Source organism: Dendrobates tinctorius, unplaced genomic scaffold, assembly GCF_039654945.1.
Source record: "Dendrobates tinctorius isolate UK_male_01 unplaced genomic scaffold, ASM3965494v1 ptg000194l, whole genome shotgun sequence".
In the NCBI taxonomy this organism is placed as follows: Eukaryota; Metazoa; Chordata; class Amphibia; order Anura; family Dendrobatidae; genus Dendrobates; species Dendrobates tinctorius.
In genome coordinates, this window is record NW_027361861.1 from 2,400,188 (window position 1) to 2,418,867 (window position 18,680).

General features: G+C 44.4%; 1 protein-coding gene across 2 annotated transcripts in view; it reads right to left on the reverse strand.

Moving 5' to 3' along the window:
• The window catches only part of RGS6 (regulator of G protein signaling 6), a 629,091-nt gene that overhangs the window by 18,833 nt on the left and 591,578 nt on the right, over positions 1–18,680 (reverse strand). The window contains exon 17 of one of the 2 annotated variants that reach the window (XM_073552710.1): positions 4,335–4,388. The exons of the other annotated variant lie outside the window; for it this stretch is intronic. Coding sequence (XP_073408811.1) covers positions 4,335–4,388 — 54 coding nt within the window. The remainder of the gene's footprint in view (positions 1–4,334; positions 4,389–18,680) is intronic. 2 annotated transcript variants of the gene reach the window in all.

Genomic DNA, 18,680 nt, shown 5'->3' on the forward strand with positions numbered 1-18,680 from the left:
GCTGGAATTGAGATCGGACACCATGTCGCGTTTGGAAAGCCCCTGATGTACCAAAACAGTAGAAACCTCCCACAAATGCCACCATTTTGGAAACTAGACCCCCCAAGGAACTTATCTAGATGTGTGGTGAGCACTTTGAACCCCCCAGTGCTTCACAGAAGTTTATAACGCCCGGGCGTGAAAATAAAAAAATCTTATTTTTTCCACAAACATGAGCTTTTAGTCACCAATTTTTTTATTTTCCCAAGGGTACAAGGAGAAATTGGACCCCAAAAGTTGTTGTCCAATTTGTCCTGAGTACGCTGATACCTCATATGTGGGAGAAAACTACTGTATGAGCACACGTCAGGGCTCGGAAGGGAAGTAGTGACGTTTTGGAATGCAGACTTTGACGGAATAGTCTGCAGGTGTCATGTTGCTTTTGGAGAGCCCCTGATGTACCTAAACAGTGGAAACCCCCCACAAGTGACCCCATTTTGGAAACTAGACCCCCTAAGAAACTTATCTAGATGTGTGGTGAGCACTTTGAACCCCCCAGTGCTTCACAGAAGTTTATAACGACCGGGCGTGAAAATAAAAATATTGTATTTTTTCAACAAACATCATCTTTTAGTCCCCATTTTTTTTTTATTTTCCCAAGGGTAACAGGAGAAATTGGACCCCAAAAGTTGTTGTCCAATTTGTCCTGAGTACGCTGACACCCCATATGTGGGAGAAAACTACTGTATGGGCACATGTCGGGACTCGGAAGGGAAGTAGTGATGTTTTGGAATGCAGACTTTGATGGAATGGTCTGCAGGTGTCATGTTGCCTTTGGAGAGCCCCTAATGTACCTAAACAGCGGAAACCCCCCACAAATGACCCCATTTTGGAAACTAGACCCCCTAAGGAACTTATCTAGATGTATGGTGAGCACTTTGAACCCCCAAGGGCTTCACAGAAGTTTATAATGCCCAGGCATGAAAATAAAAAAATCGTATTTTTTCCACAAACATGATCAATTAGTGAAAATATAAAATCTTCTTACCATCAAGTAAAAACAACATAAAGAGGCATATGGAGGGGAGCACTTTCCTACGCGTTTCACCCTGAAAGGGCTTAATCATGGCATTCCATGATTAAGCCCTTTCAGGGTGAAACGCGTAGGAAAGTGCTCCCCTCCATATGCCTCTTTATGTTGTTTTTACTTGATGGTAAGAAGATTTTATATTTTCAATAAAGCAATTGTTATTTTATCTCCTGGAGACGCTGGAAAATCTTTTTCTATGTTGTGCATGCACTATACACCCGGGTCAGGGTGTTTCCGTGCGTCGGAGGTGTGATTAGGAGTGAAGAGGGGTGAGCTGAAAATTTCCTTTTGTGCATGATCAATTAGTCTCCAATTTTTTTATTTTCCCAAGGGTAACAGGAGAAATTGGACACCAAAAGTTGTTGTCCAATTTGTCCTGAGTACCCTGATTCCTCATATGTGGGAGAAAACTACTGTATGGGGACACGTCGGGGCTCGGAAGAGAAGTAGTGACGTTTTGGAATGCAGACTTTGATGGATTGGTCTGCGGGTGTCATGTGCGTTTGGAGAGCCCCTGATGTACCTAAACTATTGAAACTCCCCACAAGTGACCCCATTTTGGAAACTAGACCCCCCACGGAACTTATCTAGATGTGTGGTGAGCACTTTGAACCCCCAAGTGCTTCACAGAAGTTTATAATGCCTGGGCGTGAAAATAAAAAAATCATTTTTTTCCACAAAAATTATATTTTTGCCCCCCAATTTTTTATTTTCCTAAGGGTAACAGGAGAAATTGGACCCCAAAAGTTGTTTTGCAATTTGTTCTGAGTATGCTGATACCCTATATGTGGGGGTAAAACACTGTTTGGGCGCATGGCAGAGCTTCGAAGGGAAGGAGCACCTTTTGACTTTTTCAACGCAGAATTGGCTGGAATTGAGATCAGACGCCATGTTGCATTTGGAGAGCCCCTGATGTGCCCAAACAGTGGAAACCCCCCAAATATAACTCCAACCCTAACCCCAACACACCCCTAACCCTAATCTCAGCCCTAACCCTAGCCCTAATCCTAGCCCTAACCCTAACCCTAATGGGAAAATGGAAATAAATACATTTTTTTTATTTTATTATTTTTCCCTAACTAAGGGGGTGATAACGGGTGGTTTGATTTACTATTTATGGCGGTTTTTATGTTAGGCAGCTGTCACACGCTAAAAGACGCTTTTTATTGTAAAAATAGTTTTTGCATCACCACATATTGAGAGCTATAATTTTTCCGTATTTTGACCCACCGAGTCATGTGAGGTCTTATTCTTTGCGGGACGAGTTGACGTTTTAATTGGTACCATTTTCGGGCACGTGACTTTTTTGATCGCTTTTTATTCCGATTTTTGGGACGCAGAATGAACAAAAACCAGCGTTTCATGAATTTCTTTTGGGGGGGTGCGTTTACACCGTTCCGCGTGCAGTAAAATTGATAAAGCGGTTTTATTCTTCGGGTCAGTACGGTTACAGCGATACCTCATTTATGTCTTTTTTTATGTTTTGGCGGTTTTATGCAATGAAAACTATTTTATATAAAAAATAATTATTTTTGCATCGCTTTATTCTGCGAGCTATAACTTTTTTATTTTTTTGCGGATGACGCTGTATGGCGGCTCGTGTTTTGCGGGACAAGATGACGTTTTCAGCGGTACCATGGATATTTATATGCACCTTTTTGATCGCGCATTATTGCACTTTTTGTTCGGTGGTATGATAATAAATCATTATTTTTTGCTTCGTTTTTTATTTTTTAAGGGGTTCGCTAAAGGGGTTAACTAATGGGACAGTTTTATAGGGCGGGTTGTTACAGATGCGGCAATACCAAATATGTGTACTTTTATTGTTTTTTTTTTATTTTGAAAAAATGAATTTATTGGGGAATATTTTTTTTTTTTTTTTTTTACTAATTTATCTAGCGATTTTTTAAAAATTGTTTTTACACTTTTTTTTTAACTTTATTACATTGTCCCAGGTGGGACATCACTGTCTTGTGACAGATCGCTGATCTGTCACATCACAGATCACTGTGGCAGATCAGCGATCTGTCACAGGCACTGCTGCAGGCTGCGCTTTGCAGGCAGTGAGGAAGTTAGCTCCCTACAGGCCCCCAAAGGTCCCCGTCGCCATCTTGGATCCGGGGGCCTGTAGGGAAAGAGCCCCCCGCAGCAGCGCTGCACATTGCGCTGCCGTGGGGGGCTCAGGGAAGCACGAAGGGAGCCCCCTCCCTGCCGATGCTTCCCTTTAACCCCCGTTGCACCGCGATCGTGTTTGAGCACGGTGTACAAGGGCTTAACGTGTCAGGGAGGTCCGTGATAATCAGCTGACACCCGGCCGCGATCAGCGGCGCTCACCACGTGAGCGCCGCTGATCGCTATGACGTACTATCCCATCCCTGGGAATTAAGTCCCAGGGCACATGGACGGGATAGTACGTCTCATGGCAGAAAGGGGTTAAAATTTGAATGACCAAATCCTTCTAAGCTCTATGTAGAAACAGGAGGTCAATTTTCCCTGCTTGACTCATCACTGGAAAATCCCTGGCAGAGGGGAGGATGGAGCAGCTGGGTCAGAAGTTGAACAGGGGAATGATAAGTGCAGGGGACAAGCAATTTCCTGTTTTTACGTGGAGCAGAGAAAAGAGAAGAATTAGCTGGGTAGAAAGGCAAAATGAGCAATTGTATGTACACAGTGCTATATAATATGATGACTGCAACATATCAAGGTTTGTTTAACGTGTTCAAACCTTGAAATAACAGATTCATCCAATGCATTCTTGAATCACATTGATATTAGCAGCAACAAATGGGATCTCTCGTACAAATCTCACAATCCTGTGAAATCAATTTGTTACACCAAGATATCTCAAAGAAATCATTTATAAGAAATGCCAAGATAAATATGCATAAATGAGTAATATAAAAAGCTGCATATGTATCTGTACCAACTTCATACCAATATACCCTGACTGTATTTTACATATAGGCTCTTTTTCTACATACAGAGAATATTAAGTATTTTATTACGTAAAACGCATGAAACTATTTGTCCAAAGCTGGATATTCTACTTTAATTTCATAAAGATGCAGGCCTATGTAAGCAAACAGAATTAGCACCAGACAGCATTCCAACACAAAAGCAATATATATGAAATTACATAACATTTAACATCACAAACCTGCAAGCAACAATATAAATTCACTTTATAATAATTCACAACTTTATTTTTACAGTGTGCAAAAAAAAAAAAAAAAAAAGGAAACGTGATCACTGCACCAGAACTTACCACACTGCGAGTGAACTTTTCTAGGGAGGTTCTACGACCTTGCTCATTCTCAGTCTTAAAAAACAAAAAAGGGATTTGGGAAAGAAAAAATACAGGGAAAAAAATCCTTCAACCTTTAGCAGTGAGCGCTTACTATGCTAGCAAATGTCAGAAAAGCCCCCCCAAAAAAAAGAAAAATAAAATCTGAACAATAGAAGCATTAAGAGTTGTTTGCGAAGCAATGAGATAATGTGATTTTATTTGATTTTTATCAAACTTATTTTGTGAATACATAATTATCTTGTTTGCCATTAGATTTAGGTTTGTTAGTTTTAATTTATATACCTGAGTTATTAAATCAGACAAATATCACAGTTTTAGCTGATTTTTTTGCAAAAGTTTTTAAAGTAACTAATTTTATGTAAACCTAGTTCATTTAAATACATATGACATTTAAAGGGATTGTCCTGGCTTGGGACAAAAAAATTGCAAAGCGCATACATGCAGTCACATGAACGCCAGCTTGCATCAGGAATACCGATGCAGACCACCCCTGTCTATTTTAGCATTCCCCTGTTCACTGTGTCATTCCTCAGAATATTTACAAATGGTAAATTTGAGGTATTGTCCTCATTCTTGCCCACCTGCCAAATGTAAGTTAGGGAATAGAGTAGGACAGACAGAAGATCAGACTACACATTGTTTGCTTGTTTCTCATCCCTTACTATGAATAAATGCAAAAGATCTGTATAAACAAATCTATGGGAGATACTTAAAGGGAACCTGTCACCTATTTTTAGCCCTATCAGCTGCCGGCACCGCCATCAGAGGCTTATCTACAGCATTCTGTAATGCTGTAGATAAGCCCCAGATGTAACCTAAAAGATAAGAAAAAAGAGTTAGATTATACTCACCTGGGCGTCCGGTCCAGTCCGATGGGTGTCGCCGCTCCGTCCGGCACCTCCCATCTTCATACGATGCTGTCCTCCTTCTTACTTCTTCCGCGGCTCCTGCGCAGGCGTACTTTATTTGCCCTGTTGAGGGCAGAGTAAAGTACTGCAGTGCGCAGACGTCAGACCTCTCTGACCTTTCCCGGCGCCTGCGCACTGCAGTACTTTACTGTTCCCTCAACAGAGCACATAAAGCAGGCCTGCACAGGAGCCGGGCCGAAGTAAGAAGGAGGACGGCATCGTACGAATATGGGAGGTGCCGGACCGCGACACCCACCGCACCCGACCGCGCCCCCCGTTAAGTATAATCTAACGTGATTTTCTTATCTTTCAGGTTACATCGGGGGCTTATCTACTGCATTTCAGAATGCTGTAGATAAGCCCCGGATGGCGGTGCCGGCAGCTGATAGGGCTAATATGGGGTGACAGATTCCCTTTAATCAATTCTGTTTAAAAAATTGCTACAATTGAACAGAAGGAAATGTGCAGTACCGGGCAGCAGTCACTAATCAATGTACAGGTCTGTACATTGGCCATTGCCATCATTTAGTGTTAGAAGTGGAATGCTTAATTTAACAATATTATCTTGATGACGGGACAGTAATATGTTATCTTATATCTACTGATTTTATAGGAAAATATACTGTAGTGCTTTGAGGAAGCACCATATGGAGGCTCAATGATTAAAGAGGACTTTATACCAAATTTTTTCATGTCGAACTGAACACATGATGCAATAGCAGCTGCAAAGCGGAATAAAAGTTTTTTGTCATTTTTCAATTTTGCTTCTCCGTTGCGGAGAGATTAGCAATAAAAGTATTAACAAATAATGTGTCAACTTTAGTCCATGTGGGTGTTATCAGACACACCCACTTGGACTCAAAGGGGTATTTCCATCTCTAATATCCTATCCTGTGAGTTCATTTTCCCCTTCACCGTTGATGTCTGATGAACTCCCTCTTCTGGTGAAGGAAGGTAGTGAGGCTGATTACCAAACACCTGATCTGGTAGATGATGACTGGGTAACAGGAAATTCTGACTGTATATAAGGCAGCCGACGCCCTTCTGAGTCGCTGGTGATTTCTCTGCTGGATTCTTGGAGACCAGTCTGATTCCTGCTTCCCAAAGATAAGTTTTTGCTCTGCTATTGAACTTATTAGTTTTGTTTTGTTTACCTTGTTTTTTGGAGTTCAGCCATCCCCGGTCGGGGCTGTCTCTGATCAGTTTGTCTCTTTGCTCTGTCTTCAGAATTTACCTGAGTGCTGATATAGTCTTTTTGAGGTCCTAGCGACTTCAGGGCCTGTTTTTCCTATCAGACGGTTGGGACATTTTTTGGTAGGGTTTTTTACGGATTGCAGACAGCAGCTTTTCTATCCTGTCCTTTTTAGTTAGCTTGGGCCCCATCGTTTGCTCAACCTATCTTTCTATCTGTGTTAGTGTTTTCATCTTGCTTCACCGTCATTATTTGTTGGGGGCTGCCTTTTTCTTTGGGGTCTGCTCTGGGGCAGTTTAGATTTCCCCTTTCTTTCTTTAGGCCTATTTAGTTCTCCGGCTGTAATCGAGGGGTCTAGGGCATCGTAGGAACCTCCCACGGCTACTGTTAGTTGTTGTGGATAGGATCAGGGGTCTGCAATCCGATAGCTACCAACCTCTCCGGTTTTCTGGACTTAGCTTGTATTTTTGTTTTTTCCTCCTTCGGTGACTCATTCATAGCAGGTAGCAAATACTTTACATTAGAAATGTAATATAGTTCTTTTGATTCACTAGGTCGCTTACCCGATATCCAGGGCACTACAGAGGCTTAGGGTATCCATGGTAACAACCACTCATATAGTGACAGTTAGTTGTTGATGGTCGTAACATGGATACCCAAGTTACTGCAATGCCCTGCACATGGGGTACGCAACATAGCGAATTAGAAGAACTATACTTTATTTCTAATTGGAAGTATTTGCTAATATTATCACACCTACTACATTTTGAGATTAGAGTTGAGCGAATTTTTCAAAATTCGGTTCCGATTATAATCGGCAGTGAATATCGTTTTTGCAATATTTGCGGAACACAACCGAACATCATTGGAGTCAATGGGAGTAGAAATGACCGAATATGTTCAGAACTGATCATCAAACATAAATTTGGCACCAATATGGCAAATTCAGATTCGGCGAACGATTCTGAACATATTCGCTCAACTCTAATTGAGATAGGATTTTGGAGATAGGAAAAACTCTTCAACTAAACTTAACTCATTATGTGCCAATACTTTGATTGCTAACATCTCCAAAATGGGGAAGCAAAATTGAAAAATAACAAATGTGTTTTATTCCACTCTGCAGCCACTATTACATCTTCCAGTACCTAGTTGTCATGATCCATGCTGTATCAGGACTGATAAAAAGCACAGGTAACCTTTTTTTTCTTAAGCTGTGCTTAAGTTTGGTTTTTGCCCCCGGTGGCCATTAGGATTATTGCACTGTGGTGTCTTTTGTTCTAAGTTTGCCCCTGTTGGTGGTGAGCGTCATTGCACTCTTGTTTCTTTAGTTAAGTGCACTTGATTATAATGCAGGTGTGATTGCTGGCTCTGCTATAAAAGAGTCACAGGTGTTGCAATCAGTGTTGGTGATAGTGTTCATTTCAACCATCCTTGGTGGAGGAAGGAGCTGAAGAGCGTTCCTTGCAGCACTGTCTTAGCCCTGGTGTGGAAGGAGTCATAGGGGATTTATTTGTAGCTCTGACAGAGCTTGGTGGCAGCGATTCAGGAGGAGAGCTGCATTCTGGTGGTGGACTCTGTTGCCAGGAGCAAGAGCAACAGAGTAAAGCTAAGTGGTGTTTCCTTGTTTGTGTTTTTCCTTAGTGTGTATTAGTACAGCGGTGGGGCCAGTGCCTGCGCCACCCAGCTCCCTAGAAAGGGATAGGTGTAGGGTGTGCTAGGGTGACAGGTTCCTGAGCGGCGCCCGGTGTGGAACCGGCATAGGGAACATTAGGAGCGTTAGGGACACTGACTCAGGGGAGCGCAGGAGGTCTCCACGTCCCCTTTCCCTATCGCAGGGCCCACCGATGTAACTGTTTCCCCTTTTCCCGTGTCTTGTTGTTTTAGTTACCGGCCTGCGGGCTGTGTCACACAGGATAGTATCACGTGCCGCGTCTTGTTGTTTTAGTTACTGACCTGCGGGTCGCGTCACACAGGACGGGACATTGTGACACTATCACCAACCCACAACTTTTTTTTTCTGCTGAGCCATGGACCCAGTTCAGACCTTTGCCCAAATGCTGCAGACCCTTTCTAATGAGATTAGGGGGCTGCGCGGAGGGTTGGTGCGGCAGTTGCGGCTGTTGGTGGGCTCTGGAAGCTTGGTTCAGGAACAGGCTCAGCCAGAACCCAAGATATCCCTCCCTGCAGATTTTCTGGAGGGAGAGATCAATTCTTGGTGTTTCAACAAGCCTGCAAATTATATTTCAGGCTGCGCCCTCGTTCATCAGGGAGTGAAGATCAACGGGTAGGAATCATGATGTCCCTTCTTAAAGGGGATCCCCAATCCTGGGCCTTCTCCCTACCAGACGATTCTCTATCATTGGTGTCCGTGGACGAGTTTTTTGCGGCTTTGGCGCTTGTGTATGGGGATCCTGATGGCGTCGCCCTGGCGGAATCCAGACTCCGTAGGTGTAAACAGGGAGCCCGGGTTGCTGAGGAGTACTGCTCAGAGTTTAGGAGGTGGGCCACTAACACTCAGTGGAATGACCCTGCATTTAGGAGTCAATTTGTGCAGGGTTTGTCTCCAAAGTTGCAGGATACTCTGGTGCAGTACGCCGCCCCCAGGTCACTGGAGGCCGCCATGTTCCTTGCCATCCGGGTGGATAGACGCCTTAGGGAAAGACATATACAAAAAGTGCCCCCTGATGTCCTCGCTAGGGAGGAGGACACACCAGTGCGGACGGAGGAACCCAGACAGCCCGGTGTTGTTGATACAACAAAGGGGGTGTCTGCGGCCCTCGTGGTGGTGGGTATGCTTTTCCTGTCGGAAGCCTGGACATTTTATGAGAGCCTGCCCAGTTCATGCCAAGTCTCCTGACGAACCCATGCAAGTAGGAGGAGCTAGTTTGTATTCGGAGCTGCCTACGGTTCGGGGAGTGGTGTTGGCATGTTTTTAGTTGTGGGCAGACTGGTTATGTCCTGAAGGCTTGCCCATTGCACGCCAAATTATCTGTGACATCTGAGAAGCCGTATTCCCCTGGTCGCTTGGAGGGAGGCGACCAGGGAGTATACATTTCCTCCATTTTGCCCTCCCAAGGTACCATGTCAGCAGAGGTGTTGGCTGGCGGGGTACCGGAGGTGATACCGCTGCTTGTGGACAGCGGAGCAGGTGTCAGTCTGGTGGATGCTCACTTTGTCCAGACTCATGGTCTGAGGTGTAGGACGCTAGCCCAGCCTATAAGCGTCCATGCCATAAACTCTGTTCCGCTGAGCCAGGGGAGCTTAACCCAAGTCGTAGAAAATATCCATCTACGTATAGGACATCATGAGGGGTCCTTGTCATGCTACGTCTTGGAGGAAATGCCAGTACCTATTGTTTTAGGCCTCCCTTGGCTGAAAAGACACAACCCGGTAATAGATTGGCGGGCGAGGGAAGTGGTCAGCTGGGGGCAGTCGTGTGAGGGCTGCTGCCTAGGAACTGCTGTCTCTGCCGTCTCTCTTCAACGGACCCCTTCCTCTCCGGTGAGAGCAGCAGATGTGCTGCAGGAGAGTTGGGGCAAGGCTCAACCCTCGCCTTTGGCCAACCCAGGGAGGCGCAGACCTCGTGGTGGAAGGGGTTGGAGGGTGGTGTACTCCTTGGTGAAGTGCGGGGGTGTGAGTGTGGTGACACAGGGGGACGCCTCTGTTGTCAATCCCAGAAAGAGTTCTCCAATTGGTGACAAACGAACGAGTGGCAATAAACGTTCAGATCCGGACCTGTGTGTGTGAACGAGCTTGTATGTGTGGCCACCAAAAAACATCCAGTGGAAGTGTGTTGTGGAGTGTTACCAGCTCATACCAAACATACACAACTCGTTCCCCAGGTCAGCGCTTTGGAAATGTGTGGTGCCTCCAGAAACTTTGCCAATACCAGCGGGCTTGTTTGTCATCAACCTGACGTGCAGGTAGTTGCTGGGGTGAACTCTGGGTCTGGGCGTTCCTGCTGTAGGTGGTTTCCTGATCCAGAGGCCCCTCATTAAGGGGAGGGTACTGTCATGATCCATGCTGGATCAGGACTGATAAAAAGCACAGGTAACCATGTTTTTCTTAAGCTGTGCTTAAGTTTGGTTTTTGCCCCCGGTGGCCACTAGGATTATTGCACTGTGGTGTCTTTAGTTCTACGTTTGCCCCCGGTGGTGGTGAGCGTCATTGCACTCTTGTTTCTTTAGTTAAGTGCACATGATTATAATGCAGGTGTGATTGCTGGCTCTGCTATAAAAGCGTCACAGGTGTTGCAATCAGTGTTGGTGATAGTGTTCATTTCAACCATCCTTGGTGGAGGAAGGAGCTGGAGAGTGTTCCTTGCAGCACTGTCTTAGCCCTGGTGTGGAAGGAGACATAGGGGATTTCCTTGTAGCTCTGACAGAGCTTGGTGGCAGCGATTCAGGAGGAAAGCTGCATTCTGGTGGTGGACTCTGTTGACAGGAGCAAGAGCAACAGAGTAAAGCTAAGTGGGGTTTCCCTGTTTGTGTTTTTCCTTAGTGTGTATTAGTACAGCGGTGGGGCCAGTGCCTGTGCCACCCAGCTCCCTAGCAAGGGATAGGTGTAGGGTGTGCTAGGGCGACAGGTTCCTGAGTGGCGCCCGGTGCGGAACCGGCATAGGGAACGTTAGGAGCGTTAGGGACACTGACTCAGGGGAGTGCAGGAGGTCTCCACATCCCCTCTCCCTATCGCAGGGCCCACCGTTGTAACTGTTTCCCCTTTCCCCGTGTCTTGTTGTTTTAGTTACCAGCCTGCGGGCCGTGTCACACAGGACAGTATCACGTGCCGCGTCTTGTTGTTTTTGTGACCGTGCTGGGGTTCGCGTCACACAGGACGGGTCATCGTGACACTGGTGTCCAGTTCAACATGAAACATTTGGTGAAAGGTTCTCTTTAAGGAGTAACCTGGAGCACAGACTCCATAGTATAAAAAGAGATCCAAACATATTTCTATACTAATAAACTAATTGTAACTTACCCTTATTATTACTTTTGATTTTGTGAACTGATAATGTACGGTAATTATTTAGAACCTTTCAAACCATTGCATATTACACTCTAAGTATTACATGATTTATTACACATTATTATGATTTTTTTTCAATGTAAACACCATCAACTAATAATGATAATAATAAGATAATAATCTGAGTTTATAAATCTATTGCTATTTATTTATACAATGTTTTCTCTAGAAAATAAAGGATTTAGGATTTTGGTTTAGTTTAACTCAATATTAGCTGTGTTTTTCCCTACAAAAGGGAATTTATAGATTTTTGTTTCAGTAATATTTCAATAAGAAAATGATCTTCCTTATAAAATACACCAGACCATGTCCATTAGAATGAGCAAACTGCACACACTATCACTATGTATGAGTCAGAAAGGACCACAGGAAGGCAGCCACAAGATTACCAAACATCATGAATGGAGGCTAATACAATTAATACGAGACATCCAAGCAGCTGACAAACATGCACATAGACCAGCAGTTTATATGTGCTGATATTGCTGAAAGCAGTTAAGATTAATGCAGGAATGTGTGGCTGTAGAACAAAGTTAGCATATAAGGAATATGAGGCTTATACAGCAGTCACACTGTACAAAGTACAAAAACTAAATAATAGAGTAATTTTAAAAATATTGTTTATGTGAAAATAACCACTGCAGTTTTGATACAAATTTTTGAGCCTAAAACAGGAGTGGATCCAACAAGGAGAATCTACAGTCCTTTAAATCTCCCATTCGTTTTGAATTCACTTGACTTTGGCTAAAATAAATAAATAAAACTGCACGAAAATTACATGTGCTTTTTTCCAAAATATATTCTGACATTACCACTAAAGTGCTACATTTCGATATCATCCTGAAGAGAACAATACTCATCCTTTTTATCATCTGTAATTTGACGTGCCATTACAATCGTAGTCTTGAATGCTACAGGAAACTCTCAAAAGATTATACCGGGCGGGGTCTGCATGCTGAAGATGGAGGGAGTGTGATTCCAGAGCTCCACTGACTCCAGACTTACATCGGCTCATATCGGCATTCAGCGGCTTCCTCGACCGCCGTGCAGTGCACCGCCGGCTTCCTAACACCCCAGGGCACATGATGACCCGTGGTAGAACACAGAGAAAGGCTTCTCCTCCGCGCCTGCCTGACTTCTTTCTGAGGACTCAGACTGCACATGCAGCAGGGAAAATGGCAGCAGCTTCCCCTCCCACAGGATCATCTCGTTCCTCCCACAGCTCCCAGGACTCAGAGAGAGGTGAGACCTCAGCAGATACACATCACAGTAACTCTGCACCTATGACTAGGGGGGACATGAGGGATTTCCTGGCATCCATACGCACTTCTTTAAGGGAGGACATGCAGGACATGTTAAAGGAGATAAGAGGAGAAGTTAACTCTTTAGGAGCACGTACAGACCACTTAGAAAACAAGATGTCTGAGTATGTTTCTGTTATCAATGCTCTTGTGGATGAGAATCAAGCCATGAAAGGTAGATTGGCAGGGGCATTTGATAAAATACACGATCTGGAGGACAGATCTAGAAGAAATAATCTTCGTATAAGAGGCATCCCAGAGACTATAGGAGATAAAGATCTGGCCCCCTTCCTCCAAAACTATATGCAAGCTGTCCTGCCATCGCTCTCCCCAAGGGACCTGTTAGTTGACAGGGTCCACAGGACGCCCAAACCCAAGCACTTGGATTCGTCTCTCCCCAGGGACACTCTTGCAAGGATACACCTGTATACTACTAAAGAGACCTTTCTGAGACAAATAAGAAATCCTCCTGAGCTTCCTTCTGAGTTTCAGGCACTGCAAGTTTTCCCAGATCTGTCGGCTGCTACGCTGTCTAAGAGGCGGGAATATGCCCATGTCTGCAGAGCCTTAAGGGAGGTCTCAGTGAAATATCGGTGGGGTTTCAATCCTGTGAGGCTTTTCATTACTCATGACGGAAGTACAGTCGTCTGTTCCTCTCCTAAGCAAGCGGAGAAGCTCACGAGCTGGAAGAACCTTTTTTCACCGAGACAAGCTGACACGGGTCGGAAGGTGGCTTCGGAGTGGTCTGTGGCTTGACTGTACTGCATGGTATGAGTCTGGATAACTGGACTCTCCTGCTACGCTTCCTAGTGGGCCTTGGTTCGTGAACTTTTCACTTCCACCCCCCCTCGTAGATCCTTGATCTGCGGATCGTCCGAACTGTTCTGGATGTTTATACGAGTGGCTCTCGTATATTTGACTATGTTTTGGTTTCTTATCTTTTTCTTTTTTACTTTTCCTTTCTTTTTTTGTCTGTTCTCTTTTTCATTTTCTTTTTGGCATCCTTTCGGGTCAATACGCTGGCCCGTCTGTAAGTATATCTGCTCCCATTTTTTCTTCCAGGTTTTTTCCTCCCAAATACCCAGGCATCTATGTGCTACAATGGACTCTCAGTGTATTTGTAGACGTGTTGGTTCTAGCATGCTATATGTGACTATATTAAGTGTGCAGTTCCATTCTGCCGGCAGCACTGTGAACTTCTCGTATCAGTATTATGAGTATACAAATCTTATCCTTGAATGTTAGGGGCCTAAATTCCCCTGAAAAACGCTCTATGATGTGGAGGGAGGTGGGGAGGTCACGGGCGGATGTTGTCTGCCTTCAAGAAACACATCTATTGGAAGCCGATAATTTCAGGCTTCGACACCCTCACTTCCCCCACATGTTTTTTGCTAATGGTCAGACCAAAAAGGCTGGTGTGTGCATTATGGTGAAACGTACAATAGCATTTCAATTGTTATCACAATATGCTGACTCCGTAGGTAGATGCTTGTCAGTCACTTGCCTGCTAAATGGAGAGGTGCACACGTTGACAAATGTATATGCTCCCAATGAAGGCCAACACAAATTTTTGAGAACTACCTTTAATGATATCTTTTTAAAAGCGAAGGGTAGCAATATCATATGTGGTGATTTCAATCTCCCCATGAATGCGGACCTTGACTGCTCTTCAGGAAGGAAGAGAACTAGGAGGGGTTTGAACCTCCTATCCCATGAATTTCACCTACATGATTTTTGGAGATACTCACACGCATCGGAAAGAGATTATACTTTTTATTCTCCTAGGCACTCCACATACTCCCGTATCGACTATTTCTTAATAGATAGTGCGACCCTAAGCAGGTGTCTAAATGCCACTATTGGCCTAATCGACTGGTCTGACCACGCTCCTGTCTCTCTGACCCTTGCTCTTGCCCACCAGGCTGACCCTGCGTTCAGGTGGTGTCTTCATGACTCATTGCTGCTGAGGGGGGAGGTGGTTGATAAGGTTTCCTCGGAGCTGGAGGGCTACTTTCAAATAAACGATAATGGGGAGGTCTCTGATGAGACCCTTTGGTCTGCTCACAAAGTGGTGGTTAGGGGGGGTTCTCCTACAACAAGCTTCATATTTAAAGAAGAAAAGAGAAGCCAGTAGAGAGGCTCTGCTTTCCCGTTTACATTATTTAGATGCTATTAATAAGGCTGCACATACGCCCTCCGTCTCTGAGGAGATCTCCCAAATTAGATTTAAATTAAGGGAAAATTTCCTATACAAATATGCATACAATATGAGGAAACTTAAAACTAACTTATATGCTACCGGGGACAGGGCAGGAGCGCTTCTAGCTCGCAGAGTTCGTAAACGGGAGGTCATGTCACGAATTGACCACATATTGGATGAGCAAGGTAGAGCCCTTAGGAACCCACGGGACATAGTGCAAGCCTTTGCTCAATATTACACTGCCCTCTATAATTTAAAAGATGATGCCTCCACCCCTCAACCTGACCAAACATCTATTGATGCATACTTAGATTCTGTTAATTTGCCATGTATTACCATTGACCAATTAAATTATTTAAATGCCCCCTTCGCGGCTGCAGAAATTCAGCAGGCGATTAAACAGACTAAACTTCATAAAGCCCCAGGCCCGGATGGCTTAACGAATGATTATTATAGGACCTTTTCTCAGCAATTAACACCATATCTACAGCGTCTGTTCACACACTGGAGAGACGCTGGTACTGTGATGGCCCCTAATTTAGAGGCCACTATTTCCACTATACCAAAACCGGGGAAATCACTCACGCATCCCAGAGATTTCAGACCCATTGCTTTGTTAAATTCAGATGTCAAACTGTTTACTAAAATCATAGCATCTAGACTGAAACTAATTATACCGACTATAGTGTCACCAGATCAGGTGGGCTTTGTTGCAGGACGGGAGACGAAGGATGGCATACGACGTATGTTGAATTTGATTAAAATATCTGAGTTGTCTGGCCAACCCAGTGCATTCCTGTCACTTGATGCTGAAAAAGCTTTTGACAGGGTGCACTGGGGATATTTAAGAGCAGTCCTGAAGAAATTTGGACTGTCGGGCCCTATATTATCCGCAATCTGTGCCATGTACTCGACCCCCTGCGCCAGGGTTTTGAGTCTGGCTTCTTGTCCGGCCCGTTCCAGATCACGAACGGTACGAGACAGGGGTGCCCGCTCTCACCTGTTATTTTTGCGCTGTGCATGGAGCCGCTTGCCGAGCGCAATAGAATGTCGGCGGGCATTTCTGGGATTAGGGGTGGACAGGTGGAGCACAAAGTCGGTCTATACGCCGATGATGTCATTCTATCCTGTGTAAATTTAGAATCTTCGTTTTCTGCGATTATTTGTGAACTTGGGGAATTTAGCAAGGTCTCATGCTATAAACTGAACCCCACAAAATCCCTGTTGTTTCCGGTGGCGGTTCTTTGTGCGGCAAAGACAAGGCTGGAGGCCATTTTTCCGTTTAAGTGGATGAGAGAGGGTATTCCATATTTGGGCATTACACTGACGGGTTCTGAGCAGATTGTGGATAGGAACTTTACTAATTTGGAAATACAGCTTAAGAAACAATTGGAGCAGCTTCATGCTGTCCAGACCTCCTGGATTGCAAGGATTAATGCCTTTAAGATGATTGTCCTACCTAAAATATTGTACCTACTCCGGTGCATACCAATGATAATCCCTAAAAAAAGAATTCTAAGATTACAAACTATGGCATATAGTTATATTTGGTCATATAAAAAGTCTAGGATCTCCTGGGCCCTAATGTATTTCCCGTATAAAAAAGGGGGACTGGGGGTACCTAACTTGTTAAAGTATCATAAAGCCGCTATAATGACGGGACTGAGAGACTGGTGGCAAGCGGACAGAGACCATAAATGGCTTCAAACAGAAAACTATTATGCTACCGCCAGGTCTACCCGATATATTTTGGAGGCTGAAGCTATTAAAACTACTAAATATTCCCCACTTTTGCCAACTATGAAAGCTGCGCTACATCATTGGAGGACAGTGGTCCCATCTCTTATTAAACTATCACGCCACTCCATATCGTTAAAGGCCCTTGAGATGCATATTCCATACCTTAGTCTTCAGTCATGGGTTGCTGCCGGAATTGTGAGTCTGGAAGACCTGGTGGGGAGTGGTGGGTTAATCCCGTTTGACCAACTGGCTGCTGAGTTTCCGGCCACCCGGAGGTGTTTTTACCAATACCTACAAATACGTCATATGTTGCATAATTCACCGGACTCGGTTTTTTTCAATTCACAACTAAATAACACAGTTAACGGTTATTTTCTGCTGCCTGACTCTGGCCCGAGAGGTATCTCATTATTATATAGAGCCCTGAATGACCCGCCGGATAATACAAAACTGCCCTATATGATCAGGTGGGAGCAGGATCTGGGTTTTCTCTCCGAACCTGTTGACTGGGAGGAAGGATTGTGTGAAGTTGAATGGGTCTCTTCATGTGTGAACCATCTGGAGCAGTTGAAAAAGACGCACCTGAGATGGTACCAGTTCCCGGTCCGAACGGCACATTTTGGAGCTGGTGGGTCTGGTGAATGCTGGAGAGGGTGTGGGATGAGGGGTACTCTTGAGCATACTTGGTGGTCCTGTCCAGTGCTCCAGCCTTGGTGGAGGGGTGTTGATTTATTGATCTCACAAGTCTTGGGTATCCAGATGACTCTGACCCCAAGCCAGGCCATTTTACACATTGGCCTGAACGAAATTCCTCATATTCTTAGAGGTACGCTGTCACATATTTTGATAGCTGCTAGAGTGTTGACAGCGGCTAGATGGAAAGATCCCACCCCCCAGAGGTTGCAGGACTAATTGATAGAATTAACACTCACTGCCAGCTTGAACTAGCACTAGCTCACTCGATGACCGCCATAATAAAAAGACAGAACATTTGGCACCCCTGGATACATAGTAGACACTCCACGGTTGCCCAGCTCCAGCCTGCTTAGCCGTATATAATTAAGATGCCGGATATTAGATATTGGATGTTGTTTGTTTTCTTTCCTTTTTGGAATATATTACTGTACTGCAGAACACTGAGACTTATTATGTGTACTTGCTGTTACACATAGTTCTATCGATGCCACTAATGCCTGTTCCTCCCCTCACCCCTTCCCCTTCCCCCCCTTCCTTTCCTGTTTTTCATTTGTCAGTCCCCACTTTCTGCTCCTTATTTTCTCCTCTCGTTCCCCTAGTTTCATATATATGGTGGTTGTAACTATGGTTGTCATTGTTTTGACTTGTTTTCTTGTTCAACCTCAATAAAAATAATTGAGAAAAAAAAAAAAGATTATACCGTATGGAAGTGGAATATAAATTTACCAGAAGAAGGCAAGGCTTGTGACTATAAATGCTTTTCTTCAGTACAGGCACAGGTCTGAAATAGTCACGTAGCTGAGGCATTATAGAAGTCAGAGATGAGCAAACCCGAAGGTAAAAGTTTGGAGAGGGAGGAGGAGAGGGAAGAGGAAAGGGATGAAAGGGAAGAGGAGAGGGAGTTGGAGAGAGGGGAGAAGAGGGAGGAAGAGAGGAGGAGAGGAAGGAGAAGAGAAAATTTTCCAGCTGAAAAGTTTGGCTACCCATTGTTTTCAAAGGGGTTCTGATTCAAGTTCAGGTACAGTTTTGGCACACGAACCAAACTTTGGAATAAAATTTGGGTCAGGAACCAGAACACAAACTTCCATGGGTTTGCTCATCCCTAGTTGTCAGCTTTTCTGATTCTTTCTTGCAGGAATTATAGTGGCTCTCTATTTTGACTCACAGAGGAAGATCTGAGTAAGAAGACCCCTATAAGACATCTATATGCACTTGTGGGTCATTTGGATTTAGGCAGTT